The sequence below is a fragment of the Mustelus asterias genome, chromosome 11 (genome assembly GCF_964213995.1).
Source record: "Mustelus asterias chromosome 11, sMusAst1.hap1.1, whole genome shotgun sequence".
NCBI classification, from domain to species: Eukaryota; Metazoa; Chordata; class Chondrichthyes; order Carcharhiniformes; family Triakidae; genus Mustelus; species Mustelus asterias.
Window position 1 is genome coordinate 74,367,890 of NC_135811.1, and position 23,855 is coordinate 74,391,744.

A 23,855-nucleotide genomic window follows, 5' to 3' on the forward strand; every position below is an offset into this window, starting at 1 on the left:
TTTGTAATTTTATTTAATTAACGTGACATTAAAGATTTGATTGACAATAATGAATTGCAAAGTGAATGCTTTAACATATTCTACGCTCTCAACTACTGAAACAAGCGGTAACCCAATCTTACTGTTATATATCCTCCCCCCTCCCTCAAAATCAAGATTCGGATTAATTATTTAACCAGATCTGTTGTGAATTTGTGAGTTCACTTCTTTCGCTGACTGATATTAAAATAGCTGTATGGTGTGAATTCAGCTCCTGCGGGAATTACCAATAGGAGAGGGAAGATGGTGAAAGTGTTTGGTTTGGGTGGCATTGGGATATTTATTCAGTGCAGCATCCACAGACTTTTTGTTGCTAAGTTTCACCAATTTCCACCAGCTGTACAGTCACCAAAAGTACATTTGTATTTAATATTACAATCCCACTCGGCTGACAGTTGCTAACGGAAGTCAGAATTGATATCCTTGGAGTAGGTAAATGCCATATTATACAAAGAAACAATTAGTAACTGACCATATTGATTTAATGGTTACAACAGTTGCAATCTTCCAGCATTGATAGGTCAATTTTTCAATAAACATTAAGACTATTTAAAAATTGACTTGCTTTTTTTTGCCAGTCAGTTTACTAATATAAGGAAATGTGGGTTAGGTATTTTTTTCCGGGAATATAAAGGCGTTTACCACTTTCCTTATATTTTCCCCCCTCTAATTGTGGGGAATCAGAATAACAGGCAGGCAATCTGTTTGGCCACATCAGGCACGCACTAAAATGTTTCCAAGACATCACTATTTCATCATTTCAGAATTATTAGATTAAGTCCAAGGAGGTAAGGGAGGTTTTGTGGACTAGTGATATGAACCTCTAAGGCCGGAGGTTCTGGGTTCTCATCCCACTTCAGGGCTTGATTGCCATGTACTTGCATTATGTGGTCAGACAGATTGATAATCAGCCTATAAATCTTTTCACTTAGAAGTGGGAGGGTTTCCCGGTTAGCCAAACCGCAGACGGCAACGGCAAACCACTACAATACCTGGCCAAGCATGATCATGGAGCAATCCACCCACTTGGGGAAGGGTAAGTGAAGGAGGTTGTGGGTTAAAGGACTAGGATGCAAAATAGTTATGACATAGATACCCTAAACGAAAATCACCAATAACCCCTGGTGATTATTGTAGACCCCCCCCCGTCGAAATGCTCTCCCAAACGGAAGTTGCTTATTAAAACATGTACAGCACATGTACAGTTCAAAATCGGAGCTTGTACATAAAGTTTATCATCCTTTTAACTTAAATCCCGGAATCTTTTTAACTTCTCTGAATATTTATTGCACCCATGGATATGTCCCAAGTGTTCCACGCTCATGATCCCAAATTCACAGCAACCAGCTTGAAATAAAACCCCAGAAAGTGCTGGAAACATTCAGCAGGCCCGTCAGCATCTGCGGAGAGGGTAGGCCAGCCTGCTGAGTGTTTCCAACATTTTCAGTTTTTAATTTCAGATTTCCAGCAACTGCGGCACTTATCACATGTATCACTGTGCTTAGAGATCACCCATGTGTCACTGTGCTTAGAGATCACCCATGTATCACTGTGCTTAGAGATCACCCATGTATCACTGTGCTTAGAGATCACCCATGTATCACTGTGCTTAGACATCACCCATGTATCACTGTGCTTAGAGATCACCCATGTATCACTGTGCTTAGAGATCACCCATGTATCACTGTGCTTAGAGATCACCCATGTATCACTGTGCTTAGAGATCACCCATGTATCACTGTGCTTAGAGATCACTCATGTGTCACGGCAGTTAGAGCCTTGCTGATTATAATTCCGGTTCCTTCTGCAATATCCTGTCATTTGATTGTCACTGTGGGAGTGCTTGTATTATCGTTTTATACACAATGTGAACTCAATGGGGCTCTCTCCAATAAAACAACCAGAGAAACTATTTCACAACAAGATCAAATATGAACGCGCGTTTACAAATGAGGTAACAACCAGCAGAGCAGCCAAGTGTCCAGTCCTGTCGACAAGTAACTGGACGGGACGGGGGCGGGAGGAGGGGGGCATTGTCTGGCCTCAAATAATCTGACCGGTGTCAAGTATTGGTGAAATTGGGTGGTTGGGAATTCCCGCACATAGTTAAAATGGAATTTACTCAACTTAAATCAGCCCGCTGGTGACTCGATCACTGCATCAGCAAGGTAACATGTTCAAGCTGCAACAGTCAGGAACCTCAATGAAAGGCCTTTCGGCCCGTTGTGTCCGTGCTTGGAGCCAATAGACAAAATGGCAGGGCTGGAACTGTATTAGGAGTTATGTAAGAATGTAAGATACAAGATTTTGTCTTTATTTCTGACAGATGCTATGTTTGTTTTAGTGCATTACTTAGGGTGCAATGGACTGTTCTAACCAGCTCTTATCTTGTACAGGTCTCTGGCTCTGGGGCACCAGTACTCCTCTCTGGGTTCTCAGCCCATCCTGTGTGGCAGCATCCCCGGCCTGGTCCCGAAGCAGCTTCGCTTCTGCAGGAACTACATCGAGATCATGCCCAGCGTGGCTGAGGGGGTGAAGATCGGCATCCAGGAGTGTCAGCACCAGTTCAGGGGGAGGAGATGGAACTGTACCACTGTCAACGATAACCTGGCTATCTTTGGACCAGTGCTGGATAAAGGTATTTCAGAGTGACATACCCTGGGGCGGGAGCAGGTTTGGGGATATCCCAGCTGCCCCTTCCAGTCAGGGAATACTGGGCAAGGGAGGGAGGAATCCCAAAAGTGAGATAGGGAATCAGCCGAACAACCCTGAGTGAGCAATAATTTACTGATCAGCCCCGGGATTAACCTGATATCATACTCCAGAAATAACCAACCAATGGAACTGGTGAACTCTTGGTTAGTCAGTATGATTGGTACATCATTGCAATCTTCATCCAGAAGGGAGATTGCTTGAATAGACAATTCACATATATTTTTAAATAGCAAGAGTTGTAGGAAGTGTTTGATGCTCTCTCTGTAGGATTCCCATATATCATTGTACAGAAATGAGGAGTTTGATTTGATTTGATTTATTATTGTCACATTTATTAGTACACAGTGAAAAGTATTGTTCCTGGCATGCTATACAGACAAAGCATACCGTTCATAGGGAAGGAAAGAAGAGAGTGCAGAATGTAGTGTTACAGTCATAGCTAGGGTGCAAAGAAAGATCAATTTAATGCGAGGTAGGTCCATTCAAAAGTCTGATGGCAGCAGGGAAGAAGCTGTTCTTGAGTCGATTGGTACGTGACCACAGACTTTTGATCTTTTTCCCGAAGGAACAAGGTGGAAGAGAGAATGTCTGGGGTGCATGTGGTCCTTAATTATCTATTTTTCTGAGGCAGCAGGAAGTGTAGACAGAGTCAATGGATGGGAGGCAGACTTGCATGATGGGTTGGGCTACATTCACGACCTTTTGTAGTGCAGTCTTGGGTAGAGCACGAGCCATACCAAGCTGTGATACAACCAGAATGTACCCTTTCTATGGTGCATCTGTAAAAGTTGGTGACAGTCTTAGCTGATATGCCAGATTTCCTATTGGAATGAATGAGAATGAATGTGGCTGAACTGAGGGAGGACTGGGGGTGGTGGAGAGAGGGGTAGGGGTTAGTGCTGGTGGAGAGAGGGGTGGGGGTGGTGGAGAGAGGGGTAGGGGTTAGTGCTGGTGGAGAGAGGGGTGGGGGTGGTGGAGAGAGGGGTAGGGGTTAGTGCTGGTGGAGAGAGGGGTAGGGGTTAGTGCTGGTGGAGAGAGGGGTGGGGGTGGTGGAGAGAGGGGTAGGGGTTAGTGCTGGTGGAGAGAGGGGTGGGGGTGGTGGAGAGAGGGGCAGGGGTTAGTGCTGGTGGAGAGAGGGGTAGGGGTTAGTGCTGGTGGAGAGAGGGGTGAGGTGGTGGAGAGGGGTGGGGTGTGTGTGTGAGGGATTGGGAGGGTGAAGGAGTCCTGTCACCCCACCCTGGTTCATTGGAATAACACATTTGCAGCCAGAGTAAATTTGGAAACACTTAAAAACTGTCCCTGGCCTTCGATTCCTTTTGAAGAATTCATTCAATGTTCACTGTGTTTAAAACATTATCATTCGAAAGTCAGTTCACACATTGTAATGTGCGGCTACTTTGGTAGTTCACTGGGAATCTACTAAAGTTAGTTATAAAGAAGTGTTATTCTTAATGACAGGGATTGTGAATTTATTGCAGAACGCATCAATATAACAATTCCCAGATTTCCCATTTCAAAGCATTCAGCTATCGGAGTGATTCCACTGGACAGAAGTTGGAGGAATCAGGAGATATATAATGCTCTGTCTATTATTGGTTTGTGTATGTGTGTTTGGGGGTGGGGGGGGGGGCGGGTGGGGGTGGGGGGAGGATGGTAACTGTATTGAGGAAGAGTTGTGAATGACCACAAATTGTTTGAAAATTGGCACCTCTTGGACCTTGGCCTGACAACAATCTGACCTGGCTGCAAATCTTCCCACAGATCAAGAATGGCCCCTGTAAAAATTAATTAAAATACCTGATGTTTAACCATTTGAAGACCCTTTTAAATGATGAGGTTTATTTTCCTGTAATCCCACTCAACCTCAGCATCTCAGAAAGGGATTGATTGGAGTCTGGCCCCTCCCTGATCAGTACTGATTCCTCTAGGACTTTTTATATAACATTTACTCTTTAAAAAAATATTTTAATTTATTTTTCCTTTCTTCTTTCTTAATCTAATCTCTCTTTCCCTCTCCCTATTTTTCTCTGGTTCACCCAATTTCCTTTTCCATCATTATCTGTCTCTTCCTCAATTTTTAGATGATATTGATTAATTGGAGATAACAATTTCTCCTGCTATCCACTCAGGTCCCAGATTCCCCATTACCTGTGTCATGTTGTTGTCAGCTCACATTTCCAGCAAAGTATTTTGAGCTAAAGGATGACAAAAGAAGAGTCTAACTCATCGGGAACCTGATGAGATGCCCTCTCCTGCAAATTCTGGCTCATGTTTTTGTGACTATATAATTGGTCAACATAGATACTGAACATATTCAAAGCTTTGGGGTGGCACGGTGGCACAATGGTTAGCACTGCTGTCTCACAGCGCCAGGGACCTGGGTTCAATTCCAGCCTTGGATCACTGTCTGTGCAGAGTCTGCACGTTCTCCCCATGTCTGCGTAGGTTTCCTCTGGGTGCTCCGATTTCATCCCACTGTTCAAAAGACATGCTGTATAGGTGGATTGACCATGCTAAATTCTCCCTCAGTACACCCGAACAGGTGCCGGTGTGTGGTAACTAGGGCATTTTCACAGTAACTTCATTGCAGTGTTAATGGAAGCCTACTTGTGACACTAATAAATAAAATAAATAAACTTTGTGGTATTTGTTGAAGGCTGGAATTGTGTGGGGTGTCGCAGCAGTGAGAGCGGACAGAACTGATACCAGATCTCTTTTAAAATAACAAGTGGCCCAAGTCATTGAATCATACGGACACACAGCACATAAAAAGGCCCGTCAGCCCATTGCATCTGCTCCAGTTAAAGATAAACCATTTTAATCCAATTTTCCAGCACTTGGCCCATAGCCTTGGCATCGCAAAGGCACATCCAAATACTTCTTAAATGTTTTAAGGGTCTCTGCCTCCACCACCCTTTCAGACAGTCAGTTCCAGACTCCCATCACTCTTTGAATGAAAAAGGTTTTCCTCACATCCCCTCCCAATCTGGTTGCTTCCAAACTGCAGCCCAATTGAATCCTTATTGAACGGTGCTGTATCTAGTGACTCAAATTATTTCCAGATGCTTTGAATCTGTGATAGCATCTATGTTCCTTCCAAGTGGGTATCGATTTATTTTTATACTGCCAATTGTTTCACAAGGATGGGAAAAACTATTTTTGAGGAATTGACAACAATTATCGGCAGGTATTAAATTAGGAATTGCTAGATTGAGAAAGACCAAGGATCATCAAATTTGTAGAGTCATGAAGTTTTACTGCACAGAAAGAGGCCCTTTGGTCCACTGTGTCTGTGCCAGTCATCAAGCATCTGTCTATTCTAATTCCACTTTGCAGCACTTGGTCCTTGTATGCTATGGCATTTCAAGTGCTCGCTTAAATGCTTCTTAAATGTGAGGGTTCCCGCCTCTACCATCCTCTCAGGCAGCGAGTTACAGATTCCCACCACCCTCTGGGTGAAAAGGGTTTTCTCAAATCCCTCTAAATCTCCTGCGCATTACCTTAAATCTATGCCCCCCCGGTTATTAACTCTTCTACATGGGGAAAGGTTTCTTCCTATCTGCCCTACTCTATGTCCCTCATAATTTTGTACGCCTCAATCAGGTCCCCCCTAAACCGTCTCTGCTCTAAAACAATAACACAGTAAGAGTTTTAACAACACCAGGTTAAAGTCCAACAGGTTTATTTGGTAGCAAATGCCATTAGCTTTCGGAGTGCTGCTCCTTCGTCAGGTGGAGTGGATATCTGCTCTCAATCTGTTCTGTTCTGTTCTGGGTTTGAGAGCAGATATCCACTCCATCTGACGAAGGAGTAGCGCTCCGAAAGCTAATGGCATTTGCTACCAAATAAACCTGTTGGACTTTAACCTGGTGTTGTTAAAACTCTTACTGTGTTCACCCCAGTCCAACGCCGGCATCTCCACATCACTAAAACAATAACCCCAGCCTATCCAGCCTCTCCTCATAGCTGAAACACTCCAGCCCAGGAAACCTCCTGGTGAATCTCCTCTGCTCCTTTCTAGTGCAACCACATCCTTCCTATAGTATGGTGACCAGAAATGCACGCACTACTCTAGCTGTGGGTTAATAAGCATTTTATATGCTCCATCGTAGCCTCCCTTCTCTTATATTCTATGCCTCAGTTATTAAATGCAAGTATCCCATATGCCTTCACATTCTCCTGTCCTGGCTTGATATCATGATACTGGAGCTGTGGACTAATCATAGCAGTCAATTCCTACACTAGACTCAGACACAAGACAAGGAAAACTCCCCATAGTGGAAAGCTTTGGGAATCATAAACCCAAAGTCACCTGTTCCTCCCAAACATGTTGCACTTACCAGATATCACATATCAAATTACCCCTCTACCATATCCCAAAATGTTACTTCCTGAAACAAATCTAATTTACAGTTGAATGAATCAACTTTACCTCTTTCCACCATCTCCCTAGAGAGCTTGGTTCATCGATTGGCCAGTAGCTAACTGAAATAATGATAGCACTGGTTAGGATAACATTATTGCAGCAGTGATATCATAGAATCATAGAATCCTACAGTGCAGAAAGAGGCCATTCGGCCCATCGAGTCTGCACCGACCACAATCCCACCCAGGTCCTATCCACATATCCCTACATATTTTACCCACTAACCCGGGACACTAAGGGGCAATTTAGAATGGCCAATCAACCTAACCTGCACATCTTTGGACTGTGGGAGGAAACCGGAGCAACCGGAGGAAACCCACGCAGACACAGGGAGAATGTGCAAACTCCACACAGACAGTGACCCGAGCCGGGATTCGAACCCAGGTCCCTGGAGCTGTGAAGCAGCAGTGCTAACCACTGTGCTACTGTGGTGCTACAGTGCTGTTAGGATGAAAAGTTATCATGATTGTAGCATTGTTTAGGGATGAAGTCTTGTTCTTCAATGGTCCAATTTAACATTCAGATCCTTGTGTTCAAATCCCTTCCTGACCTTGCCTCTCTTTGCTCCATAACCTCCCAGTCCTACAACCCTTCAATGTCTCTGTGTTCCACCAACACCAAGGCGTTGTACATTTCCTGTCCCCCCCACCTTTTCATTCTGGGCCCAAAGTATTCAAATTCCCTCCCTAAAACTACCTCCAGGTCACACACTTTCCCACCCCCAAAATCCCCACCTTTGGCTGTTATATCTGGTTATGCTTCTGTTAAGCAGCTTTGCATCATATACAGTAAATGCAAGAATATTGTAGATGCCTGAACTCTGGAATGCTGGAAATGTTCAGTGGGTCAGACAGCATCTGTGGAGAGAGAAAGTGAGTTGGTGTTTCACCAGAATCTGTAAATACAACCTTGTAAATTTAACCGTTGCATTATGAGTAATGGAATTAAAGTGTTATTTTGATAAACAGAACAAATTTAAGGTTGTAAGAGATTAAAACTATGTTTTAGAATCAGGATTATAATTGAGATGAGTTCATTTTATGACTCAATGGGGAGGTGATAGCCTAGTGGCATTATCGCTAGACTATTAATCCAGAAACTCAGCTAATGTTCTGGCCCCCAGGTTTGAATCCTGCCGTGGCAGATGATGGAATTTGAATTCAATAAAAAAAATCTGGAATGAAAAGTCTAATGATGACCATGAAACCATTGTTGGAAAAGCCCATCTGATACACTCATGTCCTTTAGGGAAGGAAATCTGCTGTCCTTACTTGGTCTGGCCTGCATGTGACTCCAGAGCCACAGCAATGTGGCAACTAGGGATGGGCAATAAATGCTGGCCAGCCAGCGATGGCCATGTCCCACTAATAAATAAAATCATTCAGTAATGTTACTTTTGATTGCAGGGTTTTTTCTAATTCTCCTGCTGTTAGTGCTGAGGGATTGAACACATTTCAGCTTCTTCAGTATTAACACCAAGCACTCCTTCTGTCATTTTTTTTTCATTTCCCACACCAGCTGCAGTTGGGCCATTGTATGATAGTGCACATTGGTACAACATTATGGTTGTATGCTGCAGGACCTGTCCCATTCAGAACTAGATTGTAGTCATGTTTCTCTGAAGGATAACAAGACATCTATCCTAACAATCTGGGCTGGAGTTGAATCCAGGTCCAGGTGAGTAACTAACCCGCCACAACCCATCCAGCTCCCAATTAGACAGCAACATTATCTGTATTCTTGGATGTTTTAATTGGTCCACACTAGGTGCTGCACATATTCAAAGCTTTGGGGTGGCATGGTGGCACATTGGTGGCACTGCTGCTCCACAGCTCAACAGGTTCAATTCCGGCCTTGGGTGACTGTTGCATATTTTCCCCACGTCTGCATGGGTTTCCTCCGGGTGCTCCAGTTTACTTTCACAGTTTGGGGAGGGAAGATGTGCAGGTTAGGTGCATTGGCCATGCTATATTGCCCTTTAGTGTCTAAAGATGTGTAGGTTTAGGTAGATTAGCCGTGGGAAATGTGTGGGATTACAGGGATGGGGAGGGAAGAGGGCCTGGGATACTCTGTCAGAGAGGGGGTACAGACCCAAAGAGCCAAATGGCCTCTTCTGTACTATACACCTTCTATGATGATTCGTCAAATAACTTTTTGGGACTGAGTTAGAATTAAAATTGCAGTTAATAGCCTCACACCCACCTATCTATGGAGAATGATGTGTAGATCTGTCATATCAGAGTTATGCTGCTAAATGTGAATCACACTGAGGTTTGTGTGTTGTGCTTGGATGAATGTCAGTCATGGCATCATGGGCAGAATTCTTGCTCCTGAGGTGGGAGGTTTTGAGTTCAAGTCTCAATCCCCATGAGTTAAGCACAACATCTGGACCAATACACCCCTACAGTACTAAGGGTGTGCTGCACTGTTGGGTGTGTTATATTTGAGATGAGACTTAGACGTTTGCCCTTTCAAGTGGGTGCAAAAGATCACATGGTACCATTTGAAAAAGGGTAAAGGAATTCTCCTCTGTGTCAATATTTATTCTCAATATTGATTCCTTAACCAATATCACCAAAACAAATGACCTCATAGAATCAATCGTAGAATCATAGAATCCTGCAATGCAGAAGAAGGCCATTCGGTCCATCGAGTCTGCACTGACCACAATCCCACCCAGGCTCTATCCCTATAACTCCATGCATTTACCCTAGCTAGTCTTCCTGACACTAAGGGGCAATTTAGCATGGCCGATCCACCTAACTCGCACATCTTTGGATTGGTCATTAACACTTTGATGTTTGAGAGATCCTGGTTTGTGCAATTTGGCTGCCATATTTCCAATGTTAAAACAGCGCCTAGACTTCACAAGTACCTCATTGGCTGTGAAGTGTTTTGGTACAACCTGAGATTGTGAAAAAGTGCTATGTAATTGCAAATCTGTCCTTGGTTTTGGATTTATATAGAGAGCACTTTTCCACAAGCAACTAGGTCTAGATTCAATGCACCGCTAACATGAAAGTATTAAATAGTGTATTTATGATATATCAGTTGGTTCAATGGTTCACGTTTAAAATTGAGCTCCAAATTGGGCTGAAGTTATACCACGCCAGATGCAAATTTAAACTGGTGTAAGAAAGTCTTAATGAGGGGTTCAACTCTTTTCTGGCCAATGTGTAGTTAGGAGACAGATGGACTTAATGACTAAGATTTAAGTGCAAAAATCAGTGTTTTTAAGGACTCAGACGAAGTAACGTTTGTTAATTTTAGTACCCAAATTTCAATTCAGAAAATAGAATAAACTAGAGTTTTGTTCAATTTTCTTTTAAATATAATTGAAGTAATACTGACAATTTTTATAAATCAAGCTTTTATAAATACAATCGTCTTTTTATTAAGGTTATCGACCTGGACAATATTAAAATGATAAGAATTATTTTCTTGAGGACAGTTGTTACAGTTGGAAAAATGTAGCCTTTGATAAGGTTGTAGATTTCTTTAGGATGTTGAGCAACCAAGTTGAAGGGTCGTGTTCCACCGTCCTGGACATTCCCATGGTTGCAAAATATAGGATAGGAAGCAAGCTGAATCAAAACATCATATTCAGTGACAGGGATTTTAGTGATTGGTTCAATGATTGTGCACTGTGGATTGTATGAGGAAGGCAAGTTGGAGAGTGGTCAGCAGGTCCAGTTTGGGATCCTAGAATGGGATGAGTTAGCATGGGAGACATTGAAATCAGTCTTGATTCACCCAAAGTGCGGGTAATAGTTGATGCATATTAAGTGTCCATGTGCAGTTTGGTATATGAACATTGTCTAATCATATACAGGATATAAGATGTAGTCTGTTCCAGTGTCTAATGTGTGTGTGGTATGGTATCCTTTGATATAAGTTACTTTGTAGGCTTTAGAAGACAATGCTTTCATTGGTATGAAATCTTCTTGTCAGTTTGTGTAAAACCCAATACAAAATATCTATTTATTGTGTTGGGGATGGAGGGAAGGGTGGAGGGCAAGTGATTTTCAGTTAGGAAGCGTGTCGGCCATGCTTGCTGTGGCCTTTCATTCTGTCCCTTATTGGAAATTGCCCTTTTAATAGCTGATAATCTAAATACATAGAATGACATTGAATTTAGAGCACAGAAATAGGCCCCAAGCCTAACAGCTCCCTGCCAGTATTTAAGCTCAAAATTATCTTCCTCCTACTCTACTCCAGCTCATCCTACCATCTTTTATTCCTTTTGCCTTTTATAGTTATCTATCTTCCCCTTATATACATGTTCATGTATAGTTTTGCTCTATATCTAACCAATTGTCTCTCTTTAATGGAGAGTGGCCTACAGCCATTTGTGACTATGGCTGATTATCATTACCATCTCGAACAATATTAGCCAACAATATTGTTACAGTTGAGAATAATAGGCCAACACTCAATGTAATCTTATGATATTCTTCTGTCCTTGTTTTAAAACTGACATGAACTCTCCTTACTTTAAATGTCAATGCCTCTGTGCAAATAGCAGACAAAGGGAAGTTGCACAAATGTGTCAATTGTTTGACCATTAATTTTACCAATTTACATTCTAGAACATAAGAAATAGAAACAGGAGTAGGCCACTTGAGCCGTTGAGCCCATTCAGTTCGATCATGGTTGATCTCTTACCTTGGCTCAACCTCAGTGGGGGTTGTCTAACTTCTGGGGCTGCAGTGTAGATTGAGGGACATTCCATTGTGATATGTAGGAACAAATTACAATAGGAATACTATGAATATTATACAAAATACTGAGCAAACACAGCGGATTAGTTTGCAGCTTGGTTAAAAAAAGAATTGTAGACATTTGGGAGTTTGGTTGGTGAATTTATATAGTGCTATCCCATCACTGAGTCCAATACATCAGCAGAAGCTGATTCCCTTAATGGACAACTCTGCCAGTGCAGTACAGAGCGAGTGCAGGAGTGCTGCACTGTTGGAGATGCTGTCTTTCAGCGAGATGCTAAACAGAGGGCCAGTCTCCTCTTTCAGGCAGATGTAAGAAATTCAGTGTCATTATTTTGGAAAATTTGCCCTGGTACTCTGGGCAGTATTTATCCCTCAACCAACATCAGGATAATTTCATATTCCTATTGTAATTTGTTCCTACATATCACAATGGAATGTCCCTCAATCTACACAGCTTGGCATTATTAGGTTGCCTTTTGTGTGACCTTGCTGTGTCCAAACTGACTTCCACGACAGTAATTACACTCCAAAAATGCTTAGCTTTTAGTTTATTTATTAGTGTCACAAATGGGTTTACATTAGCACTGCAATAAAGTTATTGTAAAAATCCCTCAGTCGTCACACTCCTGTTCGGGCGCACTGAGGGAGAATTTAGCATGGCCAATGCACCTAACCAGCACATCTTTCAGACTGGGGGAGGAAACCGGAGCACCTGGAGAAAACTCATGCAGACACAGGGAGAACATGCAGACTTTGATTTGATTTGATTTTATTCTTGTCACATGTATTAGCACACAGTGAAAAGTATTGTTTCTTGTGCACTATACAGGCAAAGCATACCGTACATAGAGAAGGAAAGGAGAGGGTGCAGAATGTAGTGTTACAGTCTTAGCTAGGGTGTAGAGAAAGATCACCTCAGTCCGAGGTAGGTCCATTCAAAAGTCTGATGGCAGCAGGGAAGAAGCTGTTTTTGAGTTGGTTGGTACATGTCCTCAGACTTTCGTATCTTTTTCCTGACGGAAAAAAGTCTGAGGAAAAAATACTTCAGTAACTGCCAAGCACTTTGAGATTCTTTTCTCTTTATTCTTTCATGGGATGTGGGCATCCAGTATTGGTTGCTCATCCCTAATTGTCCTTGAAATCCAACGTGCATTGAGCCATTTCAGTGGACAGCTAGGAGTTAACCACATTGCTGTAGGTCTGGACTGGGTAAGGATGTAAGACTTCCTCCCCTGAAGTACATTAGTGAATCAGATGGGTTTTTACAACAATGGATGATAGTCCTGTGGTCACTCTTTCAGAGATTAACTTCATATTCCAGATTTATTAATTGAATTTTGAATTCCACCAGTTGACGGATGTTGCCAAACCACTAGCCTTAGCCTTTGGTTAATAGTCCAGTGACATTACCACTACTTTACCATCTTCCCCAGATTTTGTAAAAGTTGGTACATAAATGCACTTTCTTTTAAAACAGAGACAATACTTTCTCAATCACACTGACAGGGTTGTGAATCTGTGAAGCTACCCCAAGGTGCGGTGGATGCTGGGACAGTGAGTAAATTTAAGGAGGAGTTAGACAGATTTTTAATTGGTAATGGATTGAAGTGTTATGGGGAGAAGGCAGGAAAATGGGCATGAGGAGCATATCAGCCATGATCGAATGGCGGAATGGACTCGATGGGCCGAACGGCCTAATTCTGCTCCTATATCTTATGAATTTATGAATCATGTCTGTAACAGAGTGTCATACTCAGCATTTGCAGTTTGAATAATTAGATGGGAATATTGGGATTGGATAGTATAAAAAAGACTCTGCCACTTACACACTAGACACAATGAAGTTATTTCGATAGAATACTGTGCACATTTGCCCTGATGTACCAGATAGGTTTATATATGGTGACACAGTGGTTAGCACTGCTGCCTCACAGCGCCAGGGACCCAGATTCTATTCCCAGCTTGGGTTACTGTCTGTGTTCCTCCTGTGTCTGCGTGGGTTTCCACCAGGTTCTCCGCCGGGTTTCCTCCCACCGTCCGAAAGATGTGCTGGTTAGGTGCATTGGCCATGTTAAATTCGCCCTCGGTGTACCCAAACAGGTGCCTGAGTGTGCCAACTAGGGGATTTTCACAGTAACTCCATTGCAGTATTAATGTAAGCCTACTTGTGACTAATAAATAAACTTTTAACTTTATATTATGTCGTCTGTGTCTCTAATACATCGTGTCAATGTGAACAAAGCTGTGTAGAAGGAGCACTAAGAAACAGCAAAGGGGAGAGTAAGTTGCAAATCAGTGCAAGATTTTGCCTCTGCAAGTAGCATTCCAATCAAAGCAAAAAATTTGAACTGTTGACAGTTGAAATAAAAGAGAAAATTCTGGAAATTCCCCGCAGGTCTGCCAGAACGTGCAAGGGAAAAGAAAAGTTTTGGGCGGAGACCCTGCATCAAAACATTTACCTCCAGAATTGGTGAGATGAATACATAAGAAGGAGAATATACTGGAGGAAAAAACCTGAATATAAATGAAAAGGCCGTAATTATATTGGGAAGGGTACTTTTGTATCTTTACAAGTGACTACCCCAAGTTGAACTTCACTAATTATCACCACATCCTTGAATTCCTTGGCTTACCACCAAAATAATTATCAGTGCATGAAACGCCCCTTTAACTGGCTGCCCTAACACAAATGGATCTACATCATGCCTGCCTTCCATACCTAAAACTATCTGAGGACAGGACTCCTATGTTTCATATATGGAGAAAAAAACAGAGGAATTGCGGATTTGTAGGGGCTGGGTAGACATATAGTAAACATATATTTTTGAAACTTCTTTTAGAGGTGTCAGCTGTGGCTCAGTATTGACAATTTTCCCTTGGAGTCAAAAGGATATTGGTTCAATTCCTGTTCCTGAAATTTGAGCACAAAATTTAGATTGATACTCCAGTACAATACTATGTAGGCATTAAACCAAGGTCCTATCTGTCCTAGTGGGTGGACATGAAAGGTCCCTATTTTGATGAAGTATTGATGCTAAATCCCTGGTGTCCCAGTCAATACTTAGCCGTCAACCAGGATTACTGAACAAAATCTCTGGCCATTGGCACATTGCCACTTATTCGAGCTTGTTGTGTACAAATTAGCCACAGGAACATGTTTCCTATTTTATAACATTTAAAAAAACGTCATTAATTGTAACACACTTCTGGATGGCCTGAGGTTGCGAGAGGCGCTATATAAATGCAAGTCTTTACTCTTTCTTTTCTTTCTCACATTCAGACAGTTTCCCTGAAGTTGTAGATGTATAGCCAGGTGTGAAAATTAGTCAAGGATCCCAGGTTCGATTCCCAACTATGCTGCATCAATTGGCTTTGCCAACCCTGGGCTAGGGAGTGAATAAAATCAGCCAGGGTTCCAGAACCTGAGTTTTGTCATGGAGTATAGCTAAACAGTCCACATGGGCACATCAGGTGAAAATCAGGTTCTGCCTCTATCATCAAATACCCTAGGATCTCACATGAAAAATGTATACGTGGATAAGACCCTTTGGGAAACTGGTCTCTAGTTAGATGCAGCACCTTCAGGACCACAAGGTGAAAACAGAGCAAAATACAATCATATGTGAGTTTGGTAATCGAATTACCAAAGGTGGCACGTTGGCACAGTGGTTAGCACTGCTGCCCCACAGCACCAGGGACCTAGGTTCAATTCCAGCCTTGGGTGACTGTTTGTGTGGAGTTTCCACATCCTCCCCGTGTCTGTGTGGGTTTCCTCCAGGCGCTCCAAATTCCTCCCACAGTCCAAAAATTTAAGTGGAAGGTGGATTGGCCATGCTAAATTGTCCCTTAGTGCTGAAAGATGTGTGGGCTATGGTGATTGGTGAGATAAATAGGTGGGGTTGTGGGTAAAGGGCAGGGGGTCGGCCTGGGTACAGATGCTCTGTCGGAGAGTCGGTGCAGGCTTGATGGGCTGAATAACCTCCTCCTGCACTGCAAGGATACTATGAAGTACAGTGTTTGTGGCAGCTTCAACTGGATGGATTATCTGAAGTCTATCCAGTCATAGAATCAGGAAGAAAAAGTAATTTACTGTGTTAAGGAAAAATATTTTGCAAAATTGTAATTAAAACCAATGAAAGTTTTTTAAAAAGTGTCTGTAGCTTCATGCTCAATCTGAGATATACTCCAGCTGTCTAATAGGACACTGAAAGATTCTCCACGGCTAGTCTTAATTTGCTTTAGTCCACAGGCTTTATAATATTGCGGACTTTCTTCTGTAACATTATAATAGTGTGGCTGTCTAAAACGTAGGTTCACGTACAGTTGTAATTCTATCTATTATTATACTAAGTGGGTTGTATAAACATGTTGCCTTTGACAGTATGTCATGGGAAACTAATTACAAATACTTAAAAACGTATACATGAGGTTTCTTCCTTTGTTACTTTGACAAAAATACTAATCCCTTTATTTTAAATATGTTAACACTTTAAACTGTTATGGCAGAAATTTCATACACACTTGTATGTAATAATTTTAAAGCTGTGTGATACCTTGTTAATTTGTTTCTGATGTTGATAACTTCTGTTTTCTGTAACAGTGTCCTGCTTTGCTGATGCTGCAGTGATTTTTACATTGTGGATTTGTACAGGCCACAATGCTTGTAAAGTTGCACAGGGACAATCTTTCTGAATGAGTGCGCCCAGTATGAAATCTCACCCAACAGCAATGCTTATCGGGCAACCTCACGCACAATCCATGAGATTGTTTCATCCATCAAAATGAACAAACAGAAAATCATAAGGAGCATGCCCACGATTTGTTTTATTTTTTCATAAGGTGTGGATGTCGCTGGATTGTTGTCCATCCCTAGTTACCCTTGAACTGAACAGCTTGTCAGGTCATTTCAGAGGGCAATTAAGAGTCAGCCACATGGAGGCCAGACCAGTTTAAAGTTTATTTATTAGTGTCACAGGTAGGCTTACATTAACACTGCAATGAGGTTACTGTGAAAATCCCCTAGTTGCCACACTCCGGCCTCTGTTCGGATACACTGAGGGAGAATGTAGCATGGCCAATGCACCTAACCAGCACATCTTTCAGACTGTGGAAGCAAATCAGAGCAAATCCACGCAGACACGGGGAGAATGTCCAGACTCTGCACAGACAGTGGACCCAAGCGGGAGTCAAACCCAGGTCCCTGGAGATGTGAGGTAGCAGTGCTAACCATTGTGCCACTGTGCCGTCAAGTAAGGACAGCAGATTTCCTTCCCTAAAGGACATTGGTGAACTGGATGGGATTTTTACAATGATTGTTTCATGGTCACTGTTACTGAGACTTTCAATTCCAGATTTTATTAATGGAATTTAAATTCCACCAGCTGCCATGGTGGGATTTGAACCCATGTCCTCTGTGCTGATCCAGTATCTGCTTCAGTGAGCACTACTCCATGTCATCTACAAATATTCTAAAAATAGGGCTTGCATGCTCCTTTCTGATTTTTATCTGCATATGGCTATTTCATTATGGGATCTAGAGTGGGCAAGTGATTCCAGTTATAAACAAGGGGTAGGAGAGGGTGGAAGTATAAGAGACTTTACTGAACACCCTATGTACCCCGTCCCAACTTGCTACCAGATCATCAACTCCAGGCACCAACCGGGCTTCAATCTCAGCGGGGGGGCACCTGCAATCGGAAAGATCCCAGCAACACTACTAATTTGCTCCCAAGTGGGACAAATTTCCATTAATTTACTAACCAATACTATCCATCCAGGGTACAGCAGCAGAATTTGCACTGAATAAGGTTGTACTAATGTGCACTAAGTTGCCAATCTCAGGAAGGGCAATTATAAGGATGCCTTAGATGGAAAATTGAAAGGACACCTAGATGCGGTTTGGTCGTTTGTGTGAGTTTGGTGTTAAAGTGCATTCTTGCGGCAGTGTAAATGATAAATGGACATGCTCAGTGTTGAGACTGGAGGCAGAGTTTTGAAACGCAAATCTGTTACAATGGGAAAATTGAGAGAACAAGCTCCAGGACTTCTGAACCAAACTCATAATAGGTCAGATTCCTTGGGTGCAGCAAGGCCTCAGGACATCTCATTGTCATCATGTGTGGTCTGCACAAAAGCTCATTTCTCGCTCATTGTCTGTTAATTCTTCATTCTGAGCCATTTTCATCAGTGGTGGTTTATTATTGCCTCCTGTTGCAGGTGTATGTTGGAGGATATAGGTCCCTAGTCTGTTTGGGTCAGAATAGGAATTGGACCTGCTCAGTTTAGAACCACAGGTTAGCCATTTAAGCTAACCAGCTCCTTTCAGGATGCCCATTCTTGGGTGTGCAAACTCTCCATTTCCCAGCACTGACATCTCCCTTTCTTCTCCCCTATGTCCTCTATGAAACATAGAAACTAGAAGCAGGAGGAGGCCATTCAGCCCTGCAAGCCTGCTCCACCATTCATTTTGATCATGGCTGATGATCAAATTCAATATCCTGATCCCCCTACCCCCAAATCCCTTGATCCCTTTAGCCCTAGAGCTATATCTATACAATGATAGGTTTTGTCTGTGTGGCACGTAAGAAACAATACTTTTCACTGTATCCCAATGCACATGACAATAATAAATCAAATGAAATCAGAATCAAAATTCACTCAGAATTATTGAACAAACTGAATATTTAAACAAGACATTGTGGGCTCTGTATCGGATTATAGTATACAAGATACAATATATAGTGATGACAAGTTGAGGTTGAAGCTATTTCTTACGTTGTTACCAGTGACAAACACTGTTGCAGGTTTATATTGGGTAAGTTATTAGATTGTATAAGGTGGTGTAGAGTACAGGCTGCTGCCATCAGAATTCAAGTGAGCCAGGGCAATGTAAGTAACCATTCTCAATAATCTGGTGTAAAACAGAAAATCATCCCCAGTTCTGGTACAACTGTATGTTGGACTAAAACATGTAGGGAAAATGTAGGTATAATAATGTAATATATATAAATGATTTGGAGGAAAATGTAACTGGATTGATTAGTAAGTTTGCGGACGACACAAAGGTTGGTGGATTTGCGGATAGTGATGAAGACCATCAGAGGATACAGCAGGATATAGATCAGTTGGAGACTTGGGCGGAGAGATGGCAGATGGAGTTCAATCCGGACAAATCTGAGGTAATGCATTTTGGAAGGTCTAATACAGATAGGAAATATACAGTAAATGGCAGAACCCTTAGGAGTATTGATAGGCAAAGGGATCTGGGTGTACAGGTAGACAGGTCACTGAAAGTGGCAATGCAGGTGGAGAAGATAGTCAAGAAGGCATACGGCATGCTTGCCTTCATCGGCCGGGGTATTGAGTTTAAAAATTGGCAAGTCATGTTGCAGCTTTATAGAACCTTAGTTAGGCTGCACTTGGAATATAGTGTTCAATTCTGGTCGCCACACTACCAAAAGGATGTGGAGGCTTTGGAGAGGGTACAGAAAAGATTTACCAGGATGTTGCCTGGTATGGAGAGCATTAGCTATGAAGTGAGGTTGGAGAAACTTGGTTTGTTCTCACTGGAGCGACAGAGGTTGAGGGGAGACCTGATAGAAGTCGACAAGATTATGAGAGGCATGGACAGAGTGGATAGTCAGAAGCTTTTTCACAGGGTGGAAGAGTCAATTACTAGGGGGCACAGGTTTAAGGTGCGAGGGGCAAGGTTTGAAAGAGATGTACGAGGCAGATTTTTTACACAGAGAGTAGTGGGTGCCTGGAACTCGTTGCCGTGGAAGCGGATACGGTAGTGACTTTTAAGTGGCGTCTTGACAAGTACATGAATGAGATGGGAATAGAGGGATATGGTCCCCGGAAGCGTAGGGGGTTTTAGTTTAGTCGGGCAGCACTGTCGGTGCAGGCTTGGAGGGCCGAAGGGCCTGTTCCTCTGCTGTAATTTTCTTTGTTCTTTGTTCTAATAGCGCAGAATGTTCTACACCAACATCAGGCCGTAGATTATAAGTTTGAGATCCAGAGTTCACTATTGTATTAAACCATTAAAGTTTTTTTTAAAGTTTATTTATTAGTCACAAGTAGGCTTACATTAACACTGCAATGAAGTTACTGTGAAAATCCCCTAGTCGCCACACTCCAGCGCCTGTTCGGGTGAATTGAGAGAGAATTTAGCACGGCCAATTCACCTAACTAGCACATCTTTGAGACTGTGGTAGGAAACCTGGAGCACCCGGAGGAAACCCACGCAGACACAGGGTGAACGTGCAGACTCTGCACGGACAGTGACCCAAGCCGGGAATTGAACCTGGGTCCCTGGCGCTGTGAGGCAGCAGTGCTAACCACTGTGCACCGCCCCGAAACCATTAGATTCACTCATTACCAATTCAAACACTTAGATTCACTGATGCTACTGAACTATTATGTGTCAGCTCCAATCTGCAACTCAGCAGATCCAGTGGGACTCCCTGTTGTGCTAAGTGTGCAGCAACTACCTGTATCAGCTGTTGCCTGAGTTAATATCACACTCGTGTTGCTGGTAGCGCAACTGAATAGTCACAAATCAGCACAAGGACAGGATGATTGGCATTTTTAGTAAAATGTAAAATGTAGCTTCTTTCTCTTTTGTTCATGTATATATATATAATTAAAATTGTCCTGCTGGGTGTAACTGCACTCGCCTTGTTCCATTCCTATCTATCATTTTGTAGCTGGAGAATCACCTATAATGTCTTCTTCATAGTCCTGAATCATGGCGGGTACAATTTTGTCTTTTGAAAAGCATTTAGATAGTTACATGGGTACGATGGGTATAGAGGGATATGGGCCAAATGCGGGCAATTGGGATTAGCTTAGGGGTTTAAAGAAAAAGGGCCGCATGGACAAGTTGGGCCGAAGGGCCTGTTTCCACGCTGTAAACCTCTATGACTCTATGACTCTATGATAAAATGGGTTTACAGATGTGTATATACAGGCACTATAGAACTATTATACTTTAAGTAGCTACAAAAATAATTTTGTTTCCAACAAACCCCAGTAGTTCATATTTGGAGCTCTGAAGATTGGAATTCTAAGCCCCTTCTTGAGAAGCTGTCCTTCCATTAAAAAGTGAGGGAATTTGGTTTATGGGGGCTCCGCTGACAGTGGTTAACAGCAGGGTGGGGAAAACAGTGGATAAAACTGGGAATCATATGTGAATGAGTCCCAGCAGTCATTTTCTGTGGAGGTACCTAATATGTTTCTCATTAATTCTAAATCAGTGATCTCATTCAAAAGGGCCAATAGGATTATCTGTTAGGAAAACTGTAATTGCCACAGTAATGTAGATTGCAACATTAATGTGAGATTGGTGTCAGTATGTACTTTGAGGTGGTGTAAGAGGATATTTACCCTCCATTTAATTGTATGTTAGCTATGTTGTTAGGATGTACAGGCGAAGGGCATTGCTTAATTAGGTACTTTGAGCACATATGACTGGTGGGCACAACAGGGCCTGTGGTGCCACATTTTTAAAAAATTGTTTTAATAAGTTCCCTTTAAGGTTTGTCCTTTGTTACAGTGTCCCGTTAAGGGGCTGTGATTTGATTTGTTAATTAATAAAGTTACCCATCTGTTTATTTAAACTGCAAAAGAATATAAATAGTGGACAGCTGGGACACTGGTCGTATGGGCAGAGAGCTGTGAGACTGAACAAAGTCATTACACTCGATAAAGAAAAGCGCTGTGTCTTGGTTTCTGCTTCACCAACCAGTTTAGATCTGACTAACATATTAAATCTGTACATGGGAAGCTTTGATGCTGACACTGGGCGCTTGAAGTAGGAAAGTGTGCACCTTTTGTTTACCGATACCCGTTATTTAGATAAAACATGAAAAAATAGATAAGGTTACATTCTAATTTGCTGCAATTAAGAGATGTTCCACTGAAGGATTTCTGTGTTGTGTGGATTCCAAGCAAATGAATAATTGTTGAAATGAATGTTGAGTCCCACCAATGCCCAGGTGGATTGGATGTTGTTATGTTGGCATGAGATCTGAATGTATGATCAGTCAAGATCAGCAAGCTTGACATTGATATTGTGAAGAAATGAAGTGCAGAACTACAGCTCAGGTCCATTGCAAAGCAAGGATGTCATTAGTTAGCTCTTTGCGTACCTGATACAATGATCCAAAGCAGGTACTCATGGTGGGGCTCTCACTCCTCCATGAGAATAAAGAACACCCACAGCCTATAAACAGTAGGTTTTGTGTTCATGACTTAAGAATTGCAGGGTATAATGTCCAGTCTTAGCATTGCAGAGAGTTCAATGTGCCATCCCCAGTCTGACTTAGCTGATCCCTGGCAAGATGACAGTTAAATGAAATTGGTCACAAAACCTTGGGCTAAGGATGGGGAAAAACATCAGCCAAGGTTCTCCATCCTACTTGACACCCAATCTATTCATGCTGGCGAGTATAATTGTCAGATAAATGAAAGGAAAACGAATGACTTGCATTTATATATTGGCTTTCACAATGATAGAGTTGAATCTCTGAGATTGATACTAAAAATAATGTGTCTTGTGTGACCATTGCTCATGGGGAATTGGCCCTATATTACTTTGGGACATCCTGAGGTTGTGAAAGGCGCTATATAAATGCAAATACTTTCTTCCTTATATGCAACCTTCACATGCTATAGGCTTCCGAGGGTAGTGTAAGCCTGATAGAAGCCCAGGTATCACTTCATGTATGGATCTAAGATCCTGTACCACTTTTTGTTAATAATGCCTGTTGCACATTGAGATGAACTATGTTAATGTTGGAGAATGGAACTCTTTCCATTTTTGAGACCATACTCAGACACAACTTGTAAAGTAAAGCTTCTTCTCTTCCTACTAATGTGTCTTGTCCAACACCTTGGGTTGTCAATCTTCCAGGATTGGTCTGGAGTCTCCAAGATTTGAAGATCAGTCTCCAGGACTCTGCTGTGTGCGACACTGGAAAAGAAATCATAGGGACATTAAAAAAGCGTGTTTTCTTTCATACAATAGAATCATAGAATCCCTACAGTGCAGAAGATGCCATTCAGACCTTCAACTCTGCACCAATCCTCTGACAGAGTAATTTACCCAGGACCTATCCCCATAACCCCACACATTTACCGTGGCTAATCTCTCTAAACTACACATCCTGGGACACTAAGGGGCAATTTAGCCAATCCACCTAGTCTGCACACCTTTGGAGTGTGGGAGGAAACCAAAGCACCCGGAGGAAACCCACACAGACATGGGGAGAACATGCGAACTCCACACAGACAGACACCCAAGGCCAGAATTGAACCCAGGTCCCTGTTGCTGTGAGGCAGCAGTGCCAACCACTGTGCCACTGTGCCGCCCGTGGAACAGCTAACACTTAGTCTCTGGCTTACACAAAGATTGAATGTTTGGGAGGCAATGGCCTAGTAGCATTATTACTAGACTATTAATCCAGAAACTCAGCTAATGTTCTGGGGACCCGGGTTCGAATCCCATCACGGCAGATGGTGAAATTTGAATTCAATAAAAAAAAATCTGGAATTAAGGATGGAATTTTACCGGCACATCCGCCCGAGGTTCATACAATCCCACCTGAGAATGCCATTCTCCAAGCCGAGCCTGCTCCCGGAATCAGTGCTGGCGTGCCGGTATAATCTCGGCCTAAGAATCTACTGATGACCATGAAACCATTGTTGATTGTCGTTAAAAACCCATCTGGTTCACTAATGTCCTATAGGGAAGGAAATCTGCCATCCTCACCTGGTCTGGTCTACATGTGACCCCAGAGCCACAGCAATGTGGTTGCCTCTCAGCTGTCCTCTTGCAACTAGGGATGGGCAATAAATGCTGGCCAGCCAGCAACGTCCATGTCCCATAAATGAATTTTTAAAAAGCAGCAGCAATCATAGCTAAAATGGTTTTCCTTGAACATTTCTCATTA

The 23,855-nt window shown here is 42.5% G+C and overlaps 1 protein-coding gene across 1 annotated transcript in view; it reads left to right on the forward strand.

Moving 5' to 3' along the window:
• LOC144500595 (proto-oncogene Wnt-3) overlaps positions 1 to 23,855 on the forward strand; it is a 403,721-nt gene that overhangs the window by 21,746 nt on the left and 358,120 nt on the right. Inside the window, exon 2 of the mRNA XM_078223762.1 lies at positions 2,436 to 2,677. Coding sequence (XP_078079888.1) covers positions 2,436 to 2,677 — 242 coding nt within the window. The remainder of the gene's footprint in view (positions 1 to 2,435; positions 2,678 to 23,855) is intronic.